This window comes from Dendroctonus ponderosae, unplaced genomic scaffold (genome assembly GCF_020466585.1).
Source record: "Dendroctonus ponderosae isolate FM_Combo_2020 unplaced genomic scaffold, Dpon_F_20191213v2 Dpon_F_20191213_1, whole genome shotgun sequence".
Classification (NCBI taxonomy): Eukaryota; Metazoa; Arthropoda; class Insecta; order Coleoptera; family Curculionidae; genus Dendroctonus; species Dendroctonus ponderosae.
In genome coordinates, this window is record NW_026017110.1 from 24636632 (window position 1) to 24662725 (window position 26094).

At 35.3% G+C, this 26094-nt stretch overlaps 1 protein-coding gene across 1 annotated transcript in view; it reads left to right on the forward strand.

Annotated features, from left to right (window-relative positions):
- LOC109539162 overlaps positions 1-26094 on the forward strand; it is a 95851-nt gene that overhangs the window by 67253 nt on the left and 2504 nt on the right. Inside the window, exons 3-4 of the mRNA XM_048670610.1 lie at positions 17782-17856; positions 22895-23864. Of these exons, the coding sequence (XP_048526567.1) occupies positions 17782-17856; positions 22895-23864 (1045 nt within the window). The remainder of the gene's footprint in view (positions 1-17781; positions 17857-22894; positions 23865-26094) is intronic.

A 26094-nucleotide genomic window follows, 5' to 3' on the forward strand; every position in this document is an offset into this window, starting at 1 on the left:
CCGAAAAAAAAATGAAATTTTGTAAACTTGCGGCGATTATAATCGTGTTGTGGGCCCTGCTACTTCAAACGCCATTAAGAGTATTCACGTTTCGGGGTAATCTTGAAAAAAATCTTCCAAAATCCGTCAAATGCCAGAGAAATATGACGCAAATCTTCTTAGGTCAGAAAAAGGTCTTAGCGTATAAAAGCCAGCGCCAGACTAAATCCCGTCTGACAAATAGGCGTTTTGTAAAAATTTTCGTTCTTAAGATTGCAAGATTAGGATCCGCTAAAGTGTTAAGAGTAATGCCTCCAGTGGCGCGCACGTTTATCCGAGATTAATCGAAATTCCACGGTTGATTTAACGCTATGATAAATTAACACCGCGGTAATTCATGGAAGCAAATCAAACATTTAGAAGGAGAAAACCAGCCTCAACTATATATCAATGCTAGGCATCATGTCAATTTGTTATCCAGCAATAAGCCAACGGTCATAATTCATTTCCTATATTATTCGCTCGAAAAGTATAATGCCTAGAAAAATATTCATGAAAACAGTAGGTAACTAAAACCATTAGCAATGCCCAGCGTGATATAAATTTCCTTGTTTGACTTACTAATCTCTCATGTGTAAATGATTGATGGTCGGATCTTGGAAAATTTTATTTTACTCCGCAGTATGTACCAGTAATAGCCTCACATCACCTGAGACGATCAAGAACAAAAATTACGGTCCTCTAATCGATTTTGAATTGCTCGGCAAATGTAACTAAGCGTTAGATTTCGAATCATTTTTTGCTTTACATTTCTGCAGATCTTCTGCTTAGAACTGTTGCGTTTGGAGACGTGAAACTCACATTTTTGCGATAAATATAATCCCGATGTGAATACAATATATTCCTGAAATCATTTCAGGCTCATTTATCTCCGAAATTATAATCCGGATTTTATTGATCCTGAAAAGTGTTTTGCGATTCAGTACGTCGCATTGGGTGCTAACAAAAAACATTGTCGCCTCTTAAGCCGACACCCATCAGTCGCAAAAGATCCATTGTCGACATTCCTTCATCCACATTCCTTTTGTATGGGGTTTTTATCCCTAACACCTGGGTTTACGACTTAGTCGACCATGTTTGCGATAAATAAGTTGCCATTCTTTCATTCTCCCTACCGGATATTGATACTATATGCATCATATACAGGGTACTAACCAGCAGAAAATTGACCAGAAAGGCAAATTTAATTGCTGTAGGTACGCACTTTAAACGACTCATATTTGGTGTCTTTTAAAATTGCTTTGCCAATATTGGCTAGGACTTAGTTTATAGGACTTATATTAGTTTATCACCTGGTCTATAGACAGCAGGAGTCTTAACATGGAAAGCTCACTAATTTTTTTCATGGAAAATTTAAACAGGAGATTTCCAAAATGAACACATTGTATATCTCCTTATTCGTCTTTGGCAACTGCCCAGAATTATTCAGCTGAGTAATTCGAGACACCCAGGTGGTGCGCGTATTTTGGGACAAATTGAACCCAAATAGGACCTTTTCTTTAGACGGGACCTTTGTTAAGGTGACAAATCGGTCCCACATAAATAGATCAATTCTTTGGAAAATCCCCTCTGTATAAGGAATGTCACGTAATAAGCCAAAAGGAATCCTATTCGAACCGCACGTTTTTTTGCTTCTCTGAGCCTTTGCAAAATATTAATGTGAGTCACACGAATATTTTGAGCAGAATTGAGCAGAAGAATTCAATTGGGATCCAGCGATGGGACACAAATATAATAAATATTTGTGGAAATTGGGAGTAATGAATTATTAATCACAATGGACATATAACATCAAATACAGAAGAATTAAATATTTTTGCAGAGAAGATTCAGAAGCTGCTGCTAATTATTTGTTTTTGTACCAGATGAAACAGGTCTCATAAACTGCTTCCAGATAAGTTCAGCTTGACATTAGTAGGTGATTGTATTAACCAATTAAATTTTGAACACATTTTAAGACGGATATACCGGTTACTCCAAAAGAACATTTCTGCACACCAAGACAACCAACTTATTATTCTTCTTATGCATAAAATTGAATAAAAAAATAAAAAATATATAAAACTCTTATATACTTAAATAAAATAGAAATGGTAAGGGATATCTATAATAATGCTTTAAAAATTAAACTTTCTTTTCTCATCTACACAACCTTCCAAGCAACGGAAAGTTTCAGTTGTGTTTACATTTGCGTTTTATAAGCGATGAAGAAGCTTGTTTATTTGCATTTATTTCGTTCCTCGGTCAGAACCAATGCACACTTACCTTGTCTTTTTTACTCGCTTAAGATAATGTTCTTATGTGTTTAACCTTATTTAAAATTACGAAGACCAATATTCATTTGCATTCGTTCTAGAAAATTTTAGTTTAAGTTAGAATCTTCAAAAAAATCAGTGGTGTTAGAAGTGGCAAAATTATATGCGTCAATTGAACTTACTGTAGAGTAATAAAGGCCATTCTGAAGAACATCAATATTTCAGCCAAACACTTGCTTCTACTTTTCATTCATTTTTATCAAAAATGTTGTTTTTAAGAAGCTTGCAAATAAAGCATCCAAAACCCTGTACTTTAAGACATTTTTTTTGTTTGAATTTGGCCCTGATGTTTTGCTAACTCGTGTGGCGAGAATCTTCAGATTTCTAACAAAGTACATGTTTTTATTCGTTTTATTACGGACGAGATTAAAACCTTCAAAGCAATATTCTTTTGTACATTTAACATTGGAAAAGTCTTTCTATATCTCGCAGGTCAAGAGCAAACGTTGAAGAAAAACAGTTAATATAAATGAAAAGTTATAAAAACAGCGTTTGATTAGAACAACAAATCCAAAATGCAAAATTTTTGTCTTTTACATTTGTACTCCTGTCGACGAAATTGAAAATGTTCTTTTAGGAAATTTTAAAGCGTTTTTCTAGTATTGGTTTCGAAGCTCGGTCGAGAGATCGTGCAGCAAGAAGTAAAAAAAAAATTAATATTATTTACAGAAATACAATCATTTCCTAAATGCTGCTGTAACTAAAAATCTTTGTGAATAACTTTGTAGCCAAATCGTGACTTGAACGCAGTGACTATTTGCTACATGTCCAGATATTTTTACGATTTTTTTTTCAAATAAGAGTTGACCTCAACTTTGACAATGTATGGTAAAGTTTCACATGAAAAGTAACCCCAATCAGATGCTACTGATGATCTTTAATCCTTGCCCAAGCATACAATGAACAATCTGTTAGTGTAAAGCCTCTTGTACCAATTATTCCTGACAAGCCATGGAATTGATTAAATTTCCAAGCGGCTGTTAATTAATATTGGCTATCTTGATGCAGCAAAGATGACAATACCAATTTGCTGCCTATATTATCAGGCGGACTTTGTGCATCTGACGCATTCGTGCCGGATTTCTTCTCTATCAATACATCGAGGAATCGGACGCATTTTAATCATTTTCCACTTCGCACCCTTCCTAATCAAATTCATTCCCTTTGGGGATCGCGTGTAAGCGTATCGGAGAAATCCCCCCGAAGCACACAGTCCATCTATCTGTACTTGTCTCTTAAAGCACGTGATAAATATAATAAATAGCTGCAAATATCTTTTTGGGAGTAGCTAATAAAGGAAGGGTGGCTCTTCTACCCCAGGTCCCTGGCGTGTTTATTAAAGCGGTATCTGCAAGATCGTCGTAACTGCAAATTGGGTGGAGCGGTGTAAAATAAATGGGTTCATTTTTGCACGACAAGTATCAAGTTTAGGGGCTGAACTGAGTCATGCATACCAATTTCCCCAATACTCTCGACCAAATAAAATTGCTAAAAACAAATCGCCTCCGGGACCAGTTCAACTGTTGGCTGATTAACCGTTTTGCAGCAGTGTTGAAATTCAAATAAACCCGACAATTCGTGTAAAAACACAACCGAAGACCGAAGACAGTGCTTAAAATTGACTATTAGCATTGCAAAACAACTGTTAATAGATATATACACCTAATCATTCTCATTAAGCCGTTTTGCCCGCAATGGGCTCTTGAATAATGCATGTGGTATTTAGCAATATAAATTTAATTACTGAATATTTTAAGGCCTCTCATAATGATGACGATGTTGTTTACGATTTTATTTACTCAAGCTCACGTTGACGGAAATAATTATGGAATGCTTTTTTCTACCAACCAGCAATATTATATTCATTTCTTTATTACAAGCCTAATGGGTTTTTAAGTCGTTTAAAATTGGGCATAATCTGGAGATTTCGAATTTCATCGGTTAGTTTAGTCGATTTAACCATTGTTCATCCTCTTCTCACATTATCAACATCAACATCTCCCGACATAAATTCACTCTTAAATTCCCATTTGGGATTCCTGAATAAAAACTGTTGAATTATTTTATTATTTTTAATGGAATGAAAGTCTCTGGTTTCAGTTTTACTAGATTGATGACGAGCAGAAGATGAAATACAAAATCCCCCTCCAGAAGTAGATTAAATTTAGTTCCAACTGCAACTTGGCAAAACATAAATGTTTTCTAAAAACCCTGCAGACTTCTGAGTAGTCACCTTCGACAAGATTATTCAAAAAAACATTGGTTTTTGATTTTCAAATAATTTTATTTTTACTCTCTAGGCTGCTTCAAACCCATACCATTCTACTATCGGCTACAAAGTGAAAACGATCTTTGAAGAGCAGAAGGAAAGTCGATTTTTGTATAAACTGTTATTGCCGAAATGTTCCTGGTAATCTTGGGCGGGATATCCCATATTGTGGTCCGATAACGCCTACATTGTACAAAGCGTGTGCCGTTAAAAGCCGGTTTTATTAGTCCATCTTCAGGTACAGTTAGCCGTTCTTGAGCTTGTCCAGATAAGAATGACTGGTTATTAACAATAAGGATATAAAATGCTCGTTTTTTGTCTGCAGGTTTTTTCTATTGTTTTATGTGTTCCACGATAATGGGCTAATTACCATCTAGAACTGGAGTGGCACTTCAAAGCAAAATATTTTTTGAAACGTTCGTTTTTCCCATAAATTTTCAACCCGATTTATGACTGATGTTCAACTCCTGGCTTTTTTGCAACTCAACAAAAGGAACACTTAATTCCGATATAAGTAACAAAAAATAAAAGGTAACGAGTTGGTGAAACCGGTTCTAGTCAAGTTCACTCTTTATGGCATCTGTAAATGCAAATCGTTTCATTTATTCATCTCTATTCAATTGCATGTAGCGTTTTGTGCCTATTCTGCAAACGGCCAAGTAAAATACAAATAGTTGCGAAGGAAATAAGCGTACAGAAGCGATTTTTGCGATGAGCTGGAAAATTGAAATGCTTGTAAAACCGCGCTAATAGGATAGTATGCACTGGGATACGGCTAAATTATGTAAAACGATAGCAGCTTACATTCTCGCCCTTTCAATCTGATATTTAACTGATAACCATGTAGGATAGAAGGTGAGAACGTGCAAAGTATTCACCAGATCCGCGGGCGGCGAAAATTACAAGGTGTGAACTACAATAAAATTACGTGCGTATAAGGGCCTGTTCCTCATGAAACGTGTAAAATGTATTTCAGAGTTTGTGGCAGTTTTATTAATCAATTCAAAATTGCGGGGTTCGCTAAAGCAAAAGTGGATTTCAGCATGTAACTACAGGAATTTGCGGTAGGCGAGTTGGTGTCTTCTGGAAAATGTAGATAAAATAGTTCAATAAGCTTGATAATGGGTAATAATGAAAACTTTCGCAACCCGTTTTTTGGCAGTTTTTGGTGTTTTCGTCATTAGTTTTCATGCTTTATCGGTAAAATCGACTTGAATTGATGTTTATTTGGCAAAAACTGAGACAGGAATGAATCACTTACTAGAAGCTTCATATTCAATTCACTTAGAGTTATTGTTAACACGATAAAATCTTATTTAAATAATTAACAATTTTGTCAATGCTGGTACTGCTCTAGTTTAGATTTCTTCTGTAGAATAACCCAAGACGCAAATTGCTTCAGCTACCGAAAATGATAGGAATCTTTGCGATTGTTTCCCTAAGTGCCGATTGCGCAGGAGGGATAAAAGAATTTATTTGCTATCGGGCCATTTATCTAATTGACGCTAATTTTCGAGCCCCTAAGGGCCACTCGAAGAGCATCACTCAGAACAGTCGATCTAAATAGAATCGTCTTGTCTGTGGTCAAAAACTGTTCGGAAAAGTTGAGTTTTATATCGGTTTCAACCTTTTATATTTACCAATGAATTATTACAATAGTCGGCAACATTTAACTACCTTTATGTTTTTATGCAAATCTTCCGTACATGTTCGGGATTTGGAAGAGTTTTTCACAATTATAAAATTCCGTTCCTGTTTAGTTAAGGTCGAAGCGCTCAAGTTCAAAACATCTTGGTTCATGCGGAATTCTTGGAAGACAAATGCGATTATTAAAATTAACACTTTGTATGAAGATAACTGGTGATATTAGACCATTATGTCTGCCCTTAATAATCACGCTCGAACGTGCACCTAGCTGGGAATTAGCATAAGAAAGCTTTCAAGATAATGGACTGCAATTGGGATTTTTAATGAAATGAATCGGAGTTTTATAAGCACGAAAGTCATTTGAAACTAGTAAAAGTTTCGCTTCAGTGCTGGCTAGTTCTCTTATTTAAATTAAAACGGTATGATTTGTATTAATTTAATTCAGTTTCATTTAAGCATTCAACTATAATTTCCTTTCGAACTTGTTGTTTTTTATCCAACTTTCAAATGCGTTTTAAAGATTTACATTCGTTGATGTGGAAGCTGATTTTTTACGGGCAATATTTGTCCTTATTTCGTCCCATCTTCAACTGAGGGGACACTAATCGAGTAAAAAAAACTTTATAGCAAATTCCCTTAGTATCCAAGCGTTATTGGCCTGTAAAGTTCCGGCGATTATTTCTAGGTCAGATCATATTTCCTAAATACGCGTATAACTTAGTTTACAACCCTTTTACGGGCTTTTTTTAGGAGACACATAAAGTTGGCCAAAGCTTTGGGGTAAATTACTAAGTTATGACTCAGTGCAGTTTGCCAAGCTATAAAGTTGAAATTTTATATGGGAAGATAAGTAAAGTAAAGTTGTAAAGGTAACTTATTCCTTTCGAGTTAAAGTGTAATTAATGTTTTGTTCTGGGACTTTTTCGCTTTAATGGGTTTAAAATGGGGGTCTGTGACAATGGCTTTACGTGAGTTCATCCTTAATCTTCACCATGAAACTTTAATATAGCGGACTTTTTTCTTTCTTATTAAAAATAAACATTCCTCCGCTCTGAATAAAAGGCATTCTCCTGCCGCCATTTACTTGCTCTAGCCTCTGATATTTCAGCAAGTTATTCACTTCTGCATTATTAAAAGCTTTACCGTACATTATAGTTCCAAGATAGAATGTCGAGCTTCTATGAAACTCACCATTACCATAGGCAAAATTCGTTTTAAGCATTTCATGGTTGCCGATTTTGCAGAACGAACATTTTCATGTTATTTTTATGAAACGGTTCTATGCTTTTCAATGGCTTTTGTATTCGGGTTGGTCGCCTCTTTGCTTTTAGTTTTCAGCTTTAATGAAACCATCAAGTTTCACTTTAAATGTTATTAACAATTTCTATAGTTTTCTATTCATGTTAGTGACAGTGGAAAATTTACTGCTGGTGTTTGAATCTTCGTTTTTCATAGAAACTCTTCAAACTTTGGCAATACCCTCGATATTCCTATGTCGAAAGGAAGGCAATTCGGAAGAGAAATAGGTCTATAAATCATTTTAACTCGCCAAACTTATATAGTTTTGATGATTTTTGTAGCCTGGCCGTATCGTCTGCTACAAGAGTATCTCCGGAAGTTTCCAATGCCATAAATAATATTTCCAATTCCAATTTTGTTCCCAAGCTGCCACAGTTATATCGTCCAGCTTTGATTTTTCTCCCGCTGTTGAGATCCATGTGTTGGACGATGAAAATTTGTTATCGCATCGCCAGTTGGTTTATTTCATAAAAGTGAACTGGGCCACTTTAAGTTTCTCCATTATGGCCGCAAAGTTTTGTTTGGCGATAAATAAAAAAACCCAATTGTGCCCATCGAAGAAAATTGTCATATTTAAGTTTGAACTGTGAGTGGAAAGGACCGAATCCAAAGTCGTTTTCAGGCAACTTCTTGTGTAGGGCTTAATGGTGGTGGTTGGTTCAGTCTCATATTTATCACACTTTGTTCGATTACAGTAATTTGGCTTTCGCAAACAAAATTAATTAAATTATATGGAAACTAATAACAGTGTTGCTTAGCGGAGCCCCACCATGCACCAACGTAAATAAACGATGAATTTTCTTTGCACGTGGGCCGGAGTACCATCAAAATACCGAGTCAAAAATCCAAGAAAATGATTTAGTAATACAGTTTCAGTAAATTAAATAAAAGAGAAAATTGCCCCCACGGAATTATGACCAGCAACATCGTTTAGTTATTTTATAACCTTTGGTAATGATAGGCTGGCTGGGCTGAATGTTCGAGCCGCGATTGAAATATGGCGGGACCCATTTTAAAAATCTCAACCGAACAATGTAACAGCTGATGTATTCATAATTTAGAAATTGCCCCGGTTTTTCCCTCGGGTGGTTTGGATAATGGCCCGCCTTTAATAACTGCCCGAATGCTCGAATGTCTTTAAGTGTGGCATTATATTACGCTACTAATTTGGTAGGACCAGCGCATTGCTAATGACCAGTTAAGCATTTATAAACCACTTTCAACGGGATAAAACAGGCCGTAATCGGGGAAAGGGGTTTAATCAATTATTTTAATTAGTGCCAGCCGAAAAAACTCCCAAAAAAGGGTTATTGTTTAGGGAATAAGCATGCCAAATATCCTCAGTCTCTTTTTTAAAGCCAAACTTAAAGTGCGCGTAATCGCTATCCGTTTGTAATAAACTGAGTAGCAAGCGCTCTAAACTGTTCCAAAAAGTTCACTGATTTTCTAATATTTAAAGCATTCCGCCTTCCACAGGTTTGTGTCGAACAGTTAATATCCGGTGGGAGTTTAACACTTTCGGTCTAGTCTTCAACTCATTACCTAACCTTATTTCGGAAATGAAGCAATTTCGTGAATGAAAACCCGCAAAAATTAGCTATCTGATGGTTTGACCCCCGTATAGCAAACGCAAGATAATGTTATTCTTGCGGCGTAGCCTATTCAAAGGATTGTTTATATTGTTCCCGGAAAGCGCATTTCTTGCGAGTAGAAAAATTACTGTAATAATTTTTATCCTTCTATAAAAGTACGCAACTTTACGAGGCACTCGAACAAATCGCCTTGTTTTGTAACTGACCATGTATAATGGCCCGTTCATTTCGAACGATAAATTGCTTAAAAGAAGTTCTTGTGTGTGCATTCTTTCAGTGTTAAGAAATTCATAAAGTCACCCATTAACAGTTTTAAAAACATTTGTTGCCCTTTTCCATTCACAATGTATGAAATTCGATCGTTTAATGAGCAAATAATTGAACCGGGTATGAGCAAAAAATTGTCCCTTGACACTATTAGTGAAAAACTGAGCTCTTTTTAAAGATTTATTAGACCTTTTGCTGAGGATGGAATGAGGATCCAATTCTAAAAATGCTCAAGATATGATCCATTGAACTGGGCACAAAAAGTCTGGTATTTTTGGAGACGTTTTTAATCCGAAATGATGAAATCTACTGATGATAATCAACTTGTTGACCAGTTAAACGACTGATTTTTACACAATTTGAAAACTAGAAAGTTTGCTCTTAATTCGAGAAATATCGAGTTTTTAGCCATTTTTACGGATTTTTGCCATATTTTCCATATTCAGTTGTCAACTATAATCGGCAACTAACCTTTTGTGCTATTTGAAATAGAAACATCTGTTCTATTAGGCCTGCGAAAGTCGATTTTGCTATTTTCATAGATTTTTGTCATTTTTCAAATTGGCTTCATGTACCAGCTTTGCCCGGTTTTTTCTAAAATTGGTCTCGAAATGCGGAATTTTTTATCACAACCATTTTGCAATAAACATGTGGCTGATTTTTTAAATTGAAGTTGAAGTTATAAAAGTGCAATTTACCGTCATATTCAGTATTTGCCAGAATTTATCTGATATTATTTTCTACTACATTGTCTGAGAAAAAATTCCTGTATTCGTCTTGCTTGTGTTTTAGATTTTCAGCGATTCTTCCATTTTAAAATCTACCTACGTGTTGAAGACACAATTCATCAAAAATTAATAACATTTTTGATTTCCAATTTTTGAATCTTTACTCTCAAATGACCCAACAATCTTTCTCTGCTGACCAATTTTTGAATAAAATACCAAAAAAATATTGTTTTTCAAGAATTTGGTTGAATGAATGAAGCGGAATTTTAGGCCATTTGAGAGTGAATATTTAATAATTTTTTAGGTGTAAAATTACTTCCCATTTTCGAGAATAAACGATAGAGGACAAAAACTATTTACTGGATTATTTTCTCCACAAAGATCTCACCGAAATTTAATCGCCATAATTGGCATGCGAAGAAACTCCATTTAGAAATAATGGTAAATTTGCATATTTAGTATGTTTTTCATGGAGAAGAATTGTTTATGTTTTTATCCATTACTAGACTTTCTACCTTTATATATTAAGTACATCCTAAAAATTGCATTTTCTAAAGTAATTTTTATAGATTCTTAGACAGAAAATATTATCATTAGAACTAATTGAACTATTTGGAATTAACTGAGAAAGTGTCAAATCCAGGGAGTTCTAAAATACGATTTAAAAACTGAGATTGCCCGCGATTTGTGTAAATCATTAGATCATTATGCTTCTTATAAATATGCCTTAAAATGAATATAAACAGGGTCTATTTGTCTGCGAATCTTCCCGACTAAGTTGAATCTTTTGCGACTTGCACAGATTGGGGCATTTGATTCGAAAATTTTCAACTAGCTGACCTGAAGAGATGCTTAAAAAAATATTCAGTTTTTTTCAATTGAGGCGTTTTGAGAACTTTTCTTTAAACTCCTCAACTTTTCTCGACCTGCACAAGCGTTGTTCTAAGCTAGCGAAGTAATTTCGACCAATTCACATATAAATCTGCACAAAAGCAGGTTCCAATGCAAATAAACTTTTGTGCAATGTACCGTTTTATACCAGTCTCATAATATACCGGGCTTTTTAATAAGATAAATCACCAACCATCAATATAACGTTGAGAAGCTGGTGCTTTATGAGCGAGAATACATTGAGCCCGACGCGTTTGTTAAACGCATCGAAAGCCTGGATCTCCTAAGTATATCCCGAGGGAATGACAAATGCATCTGCAACATCGTCACGGGCATTACGAATGTTCCGTAAGGAGAATTAACCTCTCCGAAAGTTTGCCGAGGTATATATCCGGCAGCAACCGCGATAATTAGCTTTGTCATTTCGTTATGAGCCATCCAAAAGCGAATTATCCTCGCTCGGTGGTCTTCTGGTTTGCTGCTCGCGACACTTTTTAGTGATTTAGTTCAAGCTTTTATTTATCATTTCACTCGCTTTGCTCTTCAGGTAATAACCGAAAGGCATTGTCATACGGGAGGTTTCGTTTGCTGGGCAATGCGTCTCAAGAAGATGATTAATGAATTAAAGTCACAGTGTGGTAAAAGTTCGCGTTTACAGTTTCAATATGAAATAATTAGGAAGATGCAATAAGAAATAAGAAAAGTGCTTTCGTCTTTAAAAGCAATTAATTAGGAGACAATAAATAATAGAAGGCTGTTTTAAAAATTGCTCAAATTCTTCTTGTCACTAGAAAAAAAGCTTTATAAAACGCTTAATTACAAAAATATGCTCTTACGTGTTTGTGTTTTATGTTTTAGTGTAGATATTTTAAATAATTTGGAAAATTTTTATCAGTAAAATGCGCAGAGTTTAAATAAAATATTTTAAAGATCGCCATTGATCTTTACAGATTCAAGGCGAAACACAAAACAATTTCAAGCAAACACGATTTGGGATGCATGGTCAGGCAAAATTGTTTTTGTGAGTTTTCCCCAGTTCCTGCAAATTTTACTGTTTGTAAACATCGATAAAAACAGACTAAAACTAAGTTGTTTTCATCTTGTTTTTGTATTTATTTTCATTGTTATCAAAGTCAGTCCAATTCGTCAATTAGTTCCAAACGCATTTTTGCCTACGTGCGAATAGATATTTTTAACATTTTAACATAAGCAAACAACACAATTTTCTGAGTGGTTTAGTTTCTGATTGAATCTGATGAAGAATCTTCTTTCAAATCAGTTGAAGATGGTCCTTTTTGCCATAAATGAGATGTGCGCTACTCTTGCGGCAATTTTAACCCGAATCTCATTAAAAAAAAATATATTTTTTGAAAAATCGTTATTTTGGAAGAAAACAATTTGGAAGAAAAATGTATTGAAAAAAAGTCTTTTACATTGAAATCGAAAGTAGATGATATTGAAATTCCTCATAAATAAAACTTTTGAATGATGCGGTTAAACGCTTGACAAATTACTTAAAGAAAAATTCATTCTAAGTATCTTCGACCTCTGTTTAGAGAATCTGACTAAAAAAGTCGTTTATATTAAAAAAAACTGTGCAAGCTCAATATGCAAACAACACACAAAATGAAGTGAGTTGTGCAGTTACAGTTAGTTAAAGTTTTAGCCCTATTTTTTATTATTGTACTTGTCCTCTTGGATATAAAAAAATCACAAGTTTGTTTATATTGTCCACTTTTCAATCAAAACAGTCGAAGTTGATGCCAAATGAGGCCTGGTTAACACTGTGATGAGCTGTTGCCGCTCTCTGAGTTAATGAGTTATGACTAACTCATCGGTTAATGCGTCATAACTCATTTATTAAAGCCGATTAAAGCTGTACGAAACCCTAGACTGGAAAACTTATTTTCGTTTTTGTCCCGAATTCGACGCTGAAAAAGGTTTTTGTAAAACTATTTCAGCTACAAATTAATCTTGTAATTTTTCGCGTAAAATACCTCCAAATTGTTAGTATTTTTAAGTGAAACTTTATAAAATAGAGCATTTTTGAGTATAAAGTAAAGCAAAAAAAATCCGATCAAAACTAAAAACCCATATCAAAAGAGAGATACTTTCGAGGCCATTCCTTGAAACTAATGGGTTCTTCGGGTTTTTAGGCCGTCGGCCTAAAATGCTTACACTGTTCTGATGATAGACCAAAACAGTGCAATCCTTCAAGGAAACCACTTCTGAAGATGCAAGCCACTCGTGCTTGCGAAACGTCAAGAAGAAATTCTACTCAACGACGGCCTAAAAACCCGAAAAACCCATTAGTTTTAAAAATCCATAGTTTTTAAACCAACTCTACAGTCTTTAGAGGGATGGGGGTGATGAGTTTTTAAAAACTGTCTGTTAAATTATGTATGTCTTTATTCTGTTCGCTTTTTAATAAAGAATTAGTTAATTTTTGTCCTAAATTTGAAGCTGGAAAAGGATTTCAATACTTGTTACGAAATGTTGTAATAATGTAAATGTAATGTTTAAAATTATTCGCAAAAATATACTTTTATTGTCAATATTTGTATGTAAAACATTAGAAAAATGAGCGATTAGAAGAAACAGTAACTTTGCTAAAACTAAAAAATTCTGAAATTGAAAAAAAACTAAAAATATTGTTAATAAATGGCCCTTAAAATAAATCGAAGAACAACTTAACAACAATTGAGCTTATGCCAAATATATCATGTATATTAATGGGCCAAAGTAAGCGAATCCACTCAGTCAAACGTGTAACATCATCGAGAAAACTGACCAAAAACAACTAACCGACCAATGAGCTTAAAAATGAAAAACTAATAATAATAACCCGTTCGGAGCCAGCAGACCATGTGGGTACAATCATGGGACTAGACAAGCGCGAGTAATTCAATTACCAGCGCGGTTGATTTTTGCTTTTCTATCAGAACTGATTGTTTTAATTGGTGTGCCGGTCCGAAGCTCATTTATCAACCTTGATAAATCGATTCTAGGATGTCATTCTTGTGATTTTGTATTGTTGCGTTATGATGGTAGGGTAGGGCGGTCAGTGCGATCAGTTCTCCACTTAAGCCTGATTTATTTTGATACAAGGAGAATTTATCATTGGAAATTTAATCCGACAGTCAATGAATACTGTACAATTGTTTGAGTTCAAACTGTTCAAYAGTGGGTCATTGATTTCCCGATTTTTCATACATTCTTGGTTTCCCAACACTGGTTGATAATTTTTTCGGCGTTCATTTTTTCTGGGTTCGTTGSGACGACGCCACTGCAAATCGTAATTCTAGTCACTCCTGCTAATAAAGTCAGCTGCTTTATCCTCGCAGATAAAGCTAAYGGCATCGACTGAGGCGACAGCGGCAGGAGACAATGTGCCATTCCTGCCAAAACTTTCCTGCGGATCAGATACRTATGGGAAACACATTCATTTAATTACACAGATGGTMGCGTCGACGCTTCCTGGGTATTAAGAAGGGTGTTGGAGATATCGATGAGGGGCTCAAATCGTGATAACGGAGTTCCATAGGGCTAATGGAGCTCTTTTCCCATTTGTCTTCAATTGCTATGAATGAAATGAACATCTTGGCCGCTTTCAGTAACTCTCATACAGTAAAGCACGCGACAATTTTGCTGGTCGTTCCCGTTGATAATTCAGAAAACTGTCCCAAAATAAATTCCGGCGCTGGAATGCGTGATAAAAATCAGTCCTAAATCACGTCCTGTGCACTAGCAGATAGTTAATTTCTCTTCCTCTTCATATTCATAAATCACCTGATCGAAAAATAATCCGAAACAGGGTATTAGTGCAGTAAATTTGAACTGTCGGACGGGCTGAAACAGTGGCCGCATTATCCTTCAGTCGGTACAATACCGAATCGGAAGAGTCGAAAAGCACGACGAAAACCGTGAAATACATAAATAAGGATCAGGCCCTAAGTTTCAGCTCTTACTAACAAACAAGCGAAAATTTCGTCGCCCACGGAGCGTTGGGAAAACAGGCTCTAAATTTCGAGCGCTCAGCAGGAGAATTTTGCCAGTAGATTTGTGGAGTGACGACCAACGAATCCGGTCAGTCTTTCCAGCATTTGTACTTTGAATTGTACAAGTTTGCACACTAAATTTTAAATTTTACCTCAAACCACTGTCTCCTACAAGGCACCGACAAATCAACCACATCTAAGCAGCAAAGAAAATTTAAAAAACCCTTCGCGCTTTTGTGGCGCTGAAATAAATAAACATCTAATCTAATCTAATAATAAGCGAAATTGATCAGTTCTTCCGACTTTAGTCCCGAAAAACTCACAAGTTTCCTGCAATAGCCACGAGAACTTAGCTTTTTTTGATCAAACCGTTTGTACAAAAATCGAGTACAACCACGTCAAGTTGTAGACCCGTCTGTATAGTGCCGTATTTATTATCACCAATATTAGTGGACGGGTTTTTTACTAATTGCCGTCGGCGAAAATACATTCCAATTAGTACCGAAAAGTCTCGCTTACGAGCCCAGTTTGAATTGTGTTAGCAAGAAGACTAGAAAACTACGAATTATAGTTTAGGCCATAATTACTCGCGGGGTAAAAAAACTCAAAGTTTTGCTATTTATCGTTTTTCCAGCAAAATGGGACATTTTCTCGTCCCTAACTGGTCGATGCTAGTTCAAAGTGTTGAGTTGCATAATATGACTATTGAGTTATTCGCCTCGATTTACAATAAATTCTCTGAAGCCAAAAAAGTATGATCGAGTAAGAGTTTAAACATAATTTTCCTTCAAGTTCATGCAAATGTTAGTTAGGCGTTCTTCGAACTGTACAGTGAGTGATTTTAACGCCGAATGGAACTATGCTTTAAATTGTTGATTAATGTTCAAGCTTTGCAACTAAAAGTGAGAGGAATGTTGATTCAGTGCAAATAATTGCAACTTCTATGCTGTAAACATTAAGTATTTCATTTGCGCTCGTTCGTTTCAAATGTTAGACCAAATTGCTTCAGTTGCTGCAAAAAATTCTAGAGAAATCGTGTTTCTTTAGTCTTTCAAATCAATTTATTATATCTCTTCTAGCTCTTTGTGTAAATTTGTCATGACAAATGCTAGTTTTGTTGCCAGTTTCTCTGTTTTGTGTATCTACTTGAACTGAGCACCATTTTTTCAACCCAGCCTAATTAAAGCAAATCACGAGGCTCTTTAAAGTACTTAAATATGTGTTTAGAGTATCACCTTGTAGGAGCAATTGGCAATCCTGAGCTCCAAATCGGGTAAAATTCACTCACATTTATACTTTCGCTGCTGCTCGTGTACACATTCTGAGAAAAACTTTAAAATAATGAATTTTCCTCATTTGAACTGATTGTAAATTTTAAGCGGAAGCGTGGAATTGAATAAATAATCTACAGCTGATTTAATAGCGTATTTCGTTTATACCCTGAAAGTATTTACACTAGAAAAGCAATTTGCGTAATTGAAATAACTGACTAGCGGCGATCTGCTTACAGTATCTTCAAAGTTAATTTGCTGCTCTGCCAAAAGTTCTTTACCGACTTGCCTTGATTGTTCTCTCAATGCACTCGAATCTACAAGAACGGACGCCCGCGGTCAAGAATTGAGTTATTGAGTGTATTTGTTTCGCTATTTTGCTCCTTTTAATTGCTTCCAGCCTGGTAATTCCAGAGCGGCATCTTATTAGAGTTGAACTAGCCATCTTAACTTTTAGGAAACACATTTTTCTGCCATTTACTTAAATTGGAAAACCTATGAATATGTTCAACTTTTGGCTTTGCTAACCGCAGTTGTGGCCGTCAAAGTTTATAATTATGAAACTTGGTGGATTTAAAGTGGTTTGGAACTTTCCTCGATTATCTGCTGAAATTTTCTCGTTTAGTTTAAGTGCAACCAGTTTAGTTGGTTAATCATTGTTATCAAGAATCGCGTGCTCAGAAGAATCCTTAAACTAGTTAAGGAAAAAGCAATCACAATCCGTTAGTTGCCCTTAAAAATACTTAATTACGTTCGTTCATCACCACATTCACTTTTGTACCAACAAAGCTCCTGATGGAGCTTTTACTTGGAAGTGATCATTATTACGATGAAGCTATCGGCTCAATATCGTATTAAGCGAGCAAAACAAAACCGAGAAATATATACAAACCAATCTGAATCGAATCGAACAGATCTCCTATTGGGTATAGCTGAAAGACACAATCACATAATGCACATCTTTGACACATTTTAATGAACCAACAGACCGTCTCACAGTGTAATCGGCCTCGTATTGTCTGTCCGATCTAAGAATTTATTCTTATTAAATCAGTAAATCAACATCAGTCCTTTAGGAACCTGATCAGCTTGGGCCTGTTGTTGTTTGCTTTCGAAACACTCTCTTGTTTGGCTGTGGTTCCCCAGGAACCTTCAGGCCATTGTTCGAGATCGGATGAGGAACCGCGACTGATTGATGGAGATGTTTGGAGTGGTTTTGGGTTATTGCGTTAAATAAATTCAGTTGTTTATTTCGTGATTTTTCATTTTCACTAATGAAATGTCGCTCAACTCATAATTCTACAAGGTGTTCAACAAGCATGTGATATTAGTGGATTCTGTTCAATGCAGCGGTAAAATGTTAATTTTTGTGGTGTCCGCCACAAAAATGTAGCCCTGTGTATTTTCAGTGTAATTTTTATTAATATGTTCTTGCACTTGTGATTAACTAATTTTTTTATTCCAGTGTTGGGAGAACTGCGAACTGCTGCAGTCGAACTTTCAAATCTGGGGCCAAATGTGCGAAGAAAAAGAAATTTGTGTAAGTATAAATGTATATTTACTCTTCGCGCTAATCGAGTAGCTATTATATTTTGTGGAATATAGTGTTTTGGTCACAATTTTTCAGTTTCGGCACGAAATTCGCCTCTACTTGTCTTTCAGCAACTTTTGGACCATTTTATAAATTATGATAGTTTGAATGAGCATTATTAACAGGTGATTTTACATGAAACTTTTACTTTTCAGGTAAGACACGCTCTTTCTTAATCGAACATTTCAAAGACAATAAAATACTGGGAAAAACACATTTTTTCGTTTTCACCTTAACAGCGGGTTATACTTCATTTTGAAGTTCTGTTTGTTAAAAAACACTCTGTACATTTTCAATTTGATAATGATAATCTACGTAGAAATGAATATCCAATATGGTAATCGTATTCATTTAAATCGTATCAAAAGGACGCGAATCAACAAAAAATACCCCAACATTGGAAAGCACAACTTGGAATTTATTTAGACTTTCAAAATCTTCTTTATTAACGTTAAGACGTCGTTCCATTCAGTAGCAATTCCATTTGAAATCGTCTTTTCTCTTCTGCAGCCATGGACTTAATAAATACTTTTTATTCGCGGTTGAACAGAGTTGGTGTGAAAAAATTGGCAGTTTCCAACAATGGCGTGAATAGAACAATTCGAGAAAACCGAGAAATTTACTTTATTTGATTAAACGCCTTGGTCCCGAAGAGTTGGGAGTGTATGGAGGGACGCGGACCAGATGACAAAGAAAAATTCGCCGCTTAACTGTACACGACAATCCTTTTAGACATTGGCCTATTGGATGTTGAGCCGGCACATTTATTCAAAAGAGATTCAATTTGTGATTTATCGCTGATTGAAGCTTTGGACATCTCGAACCGATTGTATTGCTGGTGAATAATTGCATTTGTAGTTGCATTGAAGTCAAATTGCTCAAAGAAAAGACGACTGACAAATTGAGAGAGAAACTGAAACCAGAAATAGCGGCACAGCAGCTGAAGCTGAAAAAGCTGGCAAGCGGACGTTTTATTTTCGCAATACTCGCTTTTGGATGCAAATTTGCTAATGAAAGCCCAAGTGTCTTCGAGCTACAATAATAATGAGGAGTTAGTTGCCATTCGCTTCGTTTTCGGATACTTTTCTCTGCCTCGGCTGCCAGACTATTGCATTCTACTTCTGGCTCCTTTACAACGCCTCGGGGATTCAGTTTTTGAATTAAAGATTAGATAGTTAATAGGGTGTCGACTGAAGTGACGGAAGAACGAAATTAGGTTTGGACTGTCTGTCCTTTTAAATAGAAATGTTATAGTGCTTCGGCAAATAACTCCAGTATACAAACGAAAAATTGTTGAATCAACATTTTTTTAAATAATTTTATTTGAAAGTGATATTTTTTATTCTAAGCTGTCTACCCGTTAACCCGTTTAATCATCATTCATTAATAAGACAAAAACAGACCAGGTTGAGATACAGTCACAACATTTGTCTTTCTTGTTGGAAGTACTAATTAGCAATATCTATGTCGTATCTTTTTTAACTGTAACGCTCCGCAGGTTTGTAGATCGCTGCTTAGTTCTTGGTCAAATAAGTCAATGTTCTTTCGCAAAGTCCAAATTATCTTGATTATACTGGCGGGGTTTTTGGCAACAATTCAAGTCCTGTTGTGTAAAGGAGGCATAAACGATTGCGATTTGTACAAATGTGAATTAATATTTCGAGAACGTCGGTGCACATTTTTTTACTCTCATTTTCAGCATACTTTTTGAGATCTTTGTGTTTATGAGTGGACTAGGAACTAGTCTAGGTTGTCAAAATATCATCCGCATATCCGGATCTTTTTTCATGTGGAACTGGCGAAGAAATTCGTTAGAACGGAGCTGAGTGAGGGAGCCTACAACTTCTTTTCCATTGCAATTTTTTATATTCCTTTCTTTTAAATTTTGTCATTTCTAAGTATATTCAGTGGCAATTGCACAAGTTTTTGCATCAAATCTATCGATACTTTGAAAATTTTGAACCTCAGTGTGCTGAAGCTGAAGCAGTACGAAGCTTGTATATTTGCCAGGAAAATTCTTACGTACATTTATAGGAGCATTTTTTCGAAAATTACCATTTTCTGATAAGAAAATGTGTACATACAAACCATAGTTGTGAATTTTTGAATTGATTTGCTTTGGTTGATTTTAAATCTTAAGTGATGAATGATGTGTCCATTTCATTTATTTCATTCATTTATTATCTACTTTAATCATCTACTTTAAAGTCCTTTTATTCACTTAGTATTTGGCTTTACTAATGAATTGTATATACTTTCCTGACTGTGTTTCAATTCCAAATCAAATTCATTCCTGGGTTTAAGTCATTTATTGCCTCTATTTATCAATCAAAATACGTTTCGGTGTATTTTTCCACCATCATCAGTTTTCATAAAATAACAGATAGTTAAAAAAAAATTTCATTAATTTAAAAAACAACCACAGTTTGTCAACAGCCTCATCATAGCACACATTAAAATACATCACAATTGCAATACTTAAAAACATTCTAAAATTAATTAGGCCTAACAGGTGATTAGTCAGGACAATCAAATTTGGGAAGAGACTAAGAGACTACCGACAATGTTAGCTCAGTATATCATACATTATTTAAATGAAATAATCATAAAATATTAACTAACACCCGGTATATTGAAGAATTTTGCAAACCAAAAATAATATCCTCAGAATGCAAAGAAAAATAGTTGAAAGTAAAATAAATCAATATAAACAGTATTTTATTATGAACAAAGAATTCTAGTCTCTTCCCAAATTTGATTGTCCTGACTAATCACCTGTTCGGCCTAATTAAATTTAGAATGTTTTAAAGTATTGCAAGTGTGATATATTTTAATGTGTGATATGATGAGGCTGTTGACGAACTGTGGTTGTTTTTTAAATTAATGAAATTTTTTTTTAACTATCTGTTATTTTAGAAAAACTGATGATGGTGGAAAAATACACCGACACGTATTTTGATTGATAAATAGAGACAAGAAATGACTGAAACCTAGGAATGAATTTGATTTACTAATAAATAGGTTCCCTATGATGCATGAGGTTCATTTTCAAATTTCCAGCTATGTGCAAATTAATTCTTCTTACTTGATAATTACATTTCTTGGCGCGCATTAAGTACTCGACTTGGAACTTCTGAATGAAAAATAAAATGGCTACAATTTTGACAATTACACGCGGTGTTAAGAGTCAGAGAAAGAAAGTGTTAAAAATCATAGTCAAGTTTGCATGCCAATGATTCTTAAACTATGCCAAAGATAAATACAAAATACTAATAATTTATTTTCAGATTTATACGACTTCGGTCATAATCACTCTACAAATTATACATTCAATGTAAATGGCAAATCTACACGTATCTCTATAACGATGTGTTTTGACTTTCAATATGGGAGTTTCAGAGATAATTCCCAATAAAATGTACGCGCATTCTTGTGCAGCCATTGAAGTCAACGAGGAACTTGAACAATAAATATTATGTGTCTGGTTTCACGTTTAGTGTATCGTTGCTGTGCAATTTCTTACTGTGTGAGAATTCAGCGGGTTTACAGGTTGTTATTGTTTTCGACCAAATTAATTCACTTGCAGCCAGATCAAGGCCTACAAAGAGGCAGGAAATCTTTCTAGAAATAACAAAGCAGAAATGATGCAAGATTCGATTTTATAGAAATTTTATAGGTTTGCAACGGACAACTCGAGAATTAGTGACTCGAAAAGTAACTAAATTCCACTAAAATGGATCTATTTGAAAGACAGACAGGATACGAACAATTCAACACCAAACATACTTTATAAAATTATCTTATGAAATGAAGCAATTTCATACAGAATCAATTCGATAATTTTCTCTCTCAGAATGCTTGAAGTAATTTATTTTCATTATTTTGTGGGGAGTTGCAAGGAAGTAACAATAATAATTTGTTGGACTGAAGGAAAGTAAGAGTATATCAATTATATCAGTATTTTCAAATCAATTAGTCCCGTAGTGTAATAAAGTTGGGAAAACGGGAACTTTAAATCATTTTTTTTAAATCCGCTTACAACGTGTTCTAACTGTTAGGATGTTCTTGCAACATTACACAGCGATACTTCATTTGAGTTCACTTTTCGGCAGCACATAATAAATCAATTTAAAACCTCAAGCTTCGAGCAAGAGCAACTTCTAAAACATCATTTTATTAATCAATCACACTAATAAAACACATTTAAACCGGCGTTTTATTAGTGTCTTAATTGGTCCCATTTATTCACTTGTGTGTGACATATTTTCGACACGGTTTGGGAAAAAAAAATCACGACGATCTTAAAGGCTGAAAAGTTACCGTTTCAGGCTCTTTTGATATTTCTTGTAATATTTCAGTATAAATACTTCACACTGCCATTTTCACCCCCCAAACTGTTCACAAATTGCAAACAAACATATCTAACCGATGCAATATAGATAGCGAAAAGAATACACCCAGTTAATGGCCAAAATTGAAAATAAACCCATTTGAAGGGAAATTTGATTAAGAAACTGAACGCCCGGCTTCTTGTCGCTTGCTCAAGGAGCGAAACGGCTTTGTAAACGGCTGAAAAAAAAGCGAGCCCAAACAATTAATCATACGGGAAGCTAATAAAGTTTACAGTGGAGTGGAGTGACTAAAGTGCAAAGTACCCCCATGTTAATCCCCGCTTATCGCGTTAAGCATCTTGGCAGCGAGTTTGTGCCTTAAAACAAAGAATTATTTCGCCCCAAAGCTACTTGTTGTGAGGGTAGCTGCGTTTTGAAATAATTTAACGTATTCCGAATGAATTAATTGCCGTACTTGCACGTGTGCCGCACATTTCACGCAGGTATCGGCTCGAGAAAATTCACCTTGTGTTAGCTCAATAACAATCGCAAGCCATAAATCCACCTCTATTTTAATTTCACTCAATCCCCTTCAAGTGGATTTTCAAGGTGTTTCTGTGGTTTTCCCCTGTTTAATTGGTTGTTCTTTGTTTCAGTTTCCCGGCTGTCAACAAGCATGCAAGTTTCATCAAGAAGCTCTCTTTACCGCACAGCAATCGCAGCCAGTGATTCACACCAAAGGAGAAGCTGTTATCCAAGTGTCTGGAGCAAAAGCCCAATGGCCTAGTAGGCCTATTTCGGTAAACCTCAATGTTCCCGTCGTTTACGTGGTTATGAGGAAGAGTCAAACGGGGCCCTGGAGGCAAATCATCCAGACTCTGGACTCTTCCACTAGAGTGCCAGTAGATCAAGGAAATGCCATGTTGAGAGTGCTCGTAGTCGACCCGCAAGGGCTTCTAACGATCTACAGCCCAGATGAGGAGAGCCTGAAGAAGAACAAAAAGCGAAAGAAGACAATCAACACGGAAATCAAAGCAACTACCCTCAAGACGCCTCACTTTGAAGAAAACGCCCCTTGGGTTCTGAAGGAGGTGTCTCTGATCCACCAGAAGGTGCTGGTCATTGGCGAAATAGCCTGGGAACCCAAAACTGTTAGAGGCGTTTACCTAGTCACATGGGAAGTAGATGGAGGAGGCCTCAAAGGCAATCTCTTCACAGACTCCACTTGTGTGACTTTATCTTTATGGCCGGACACGATTTACCACATTCAAGTCGAGTTAGTCTCTAGAATACCGGGGGTAGAAAACATTAAGTCGCAAATGATGGATCTTGATACAGGCCGCGCTCAAAAAGTGTCAACGGAAACAGATGCAAATGCCCTTCCGGAAGAGAGTCCCGAAGAACTCAAGTCGCCTCTACTATCGGTACTGTTTAGCGCTGTTCGAGGTGAGAAAGTAGCCAAGTCCGACCGGTACTATAAAGACGTAGCAGCCGCTCTAGTTGAATGTTTTGGAATTATGGTGGTTTTAGTGTTTGTCATAGTAGCTTTGAGGAAAATCTGGAATGTGTATGTGAGGCGAAGGATGGATCCGCGGAAATTGGTGGAGGATTACAATTCTTATCCAGGTAACTAGCTCTAATTTCTAAGTGGATAGTGCAAGTTTTAACTATATTTTCATCGCCAATTGCTTCTAAGTTCAAACATTTTTTATTGAAGCAGAACAATACGATTTTACTTTAAAAATATATATTCCCGATGTTCGCAGGCACGTAACAATTTGTCGTGGAAATTCTCCATGCCAAGCGAGCCTAACCGAATGGAATCCCTTGATGTCTCTAGTAAATCTATCCCCCATATGGATTGTATATCATATTCAAAAGAATTTGCATTTCTGCGGTCCTGGACAACATGCCATCCGAATTCTGGAATGCACAGGGAGCTCGATGCGGGCTTTTACCAGTATTAAAAATGTCTATTACTAGATCAAAGGATGGGAATGGAAAATGGCCTAAACCGCACGATTTTAAAAGCAATGTTCTTGTTTTTGTCCTACAGGATAGATTTTAAAAAGTGGTGAAAATTGGAATGTAGAAAATAGTATTGTTATACAAAGAGTCTCAAAAATAATTATTACCATCATGATAATAATGCTTCAATTGAAGCAAATGAAGCTGAATATTTTAGGAAAATTTGATATATGTATTTTTTTGAGCAAAGGAATTCCAAAACTCTAATCACACTGGGGAAAACTGGAAATAATTTCCACCGACGGCGATATATCAACCATAGCAAAGCCACAATGATTTTGGTCACCCTGGATAACGAATATTTTAACTCTGCTGCGTCTAATTTTTCATTCATTTTATACACATAAAATTAGCGGGACGTCAACAATTTAAATCAAAAATCGTTACATCAAGAGCAACAAATACATTTAATAAAATTTTGAAAAAAGTTGAGAAACTGAGTAAGCTGGATTTATTAACTAACTTAAAGCATGTACAAGACAAATCAAAATTTTTCATACATAAGAATAATTAACTGTTTTAAGACGTAAAATGTAAAGCCGTTTTTATCAGGTTATTTTTTTCAAGCCATTGATATAAGTTTTCACAAGTTGAGACCTAATTTTATTTTTTTTATCTTCTTTAACTTCCGTATAATCAACAGTATCATCTTTTTGTTTTCTATCCCTCTGTCTATCTAGTCTTTCTGTATTGTTTTGCTTTGAAATTGGTCGTTCATTTTTGAAGGTTTTTCAAATTAAAGTTCCAAATAAAAATTCGATGTTGGAAGACGAATTTATAATATAGGGCAAAAGATAAGAAGATTGAATCAGCAATATTTGACAAAAAGCTGAAACTCGCTCAAATTATTTGAAAAATGATAAGATTTTTATTTAATTGGGTTGAAAATTCTTACTGCCGCGTTTATGCTTTGAATGATGTTATTTTGTATGGAAAAGTGTGACAGAAAATAATGTGCTTTTCTTAGGTAACTTCTTGAAAAAAATAGCAACAAAACAGCAGCTGCAGACAGAACAAAATAGTTGAGAAAATAGTAAAACTACTTAAAAAAAAATAGAACTACAGTTGAGTCCGGATATAACGAACTTGAAAAATGAAGTTAGTAGGTATGACTAAAAAGAACACAAAAAGATAAACAAAATTCAATTTGAAATCTAGTTCATGAAGTCTGTAATTTTTGTTTGTACATTTCTGCTGCAAAAATAGATGTTATTTATGTAGTTTTCAAGATCACAAAAGAACTCCCAGATATGATTAGGAACTTGGCGTGATTGTAGAAAATTCCGAGTTTCTGACACAATTGAAATCACTCAATTTGGTTTTAACTTGTTCTTCGACAACACTGGACATCTTCGTCTGTGTCATACTCGTAGTCAGAGTCTTTATACTTTTCTAACCATTCGTTAAGTGGAATTTTATCGTCTGGTTCATAATCATTTTCTTTTCTTACAAATCCCCCATGCTTAAACCAATTTGGCTTAAAGCAATTATTGGTTTTTCGGCTAACTTTTTGCCAAGCTCTATGAATGAAATTGACTGCATCTAAGAGATTTATAGAAAATGTTTCATTTTTATCGATCGCTCTAACGTTTTTATAAGAATAATTTTTACCGGCAGACTCTCCAACAATTTTTCCGCTACTGATATTATGCCTCTTCTTGAAACTTGAAAATTTCAGATCAAGCAAACTCTTTGTTTTTGATTTTATTCCCCATTTCACTAGCATTTTCTTGCAAATCACTGCCACTTATGGGAACGTTTTCTTGTCTTTTTTGATTAAACCACTTAATAAGTCCCTTGACAACCTTTTCATGTGCAGATAATTTTA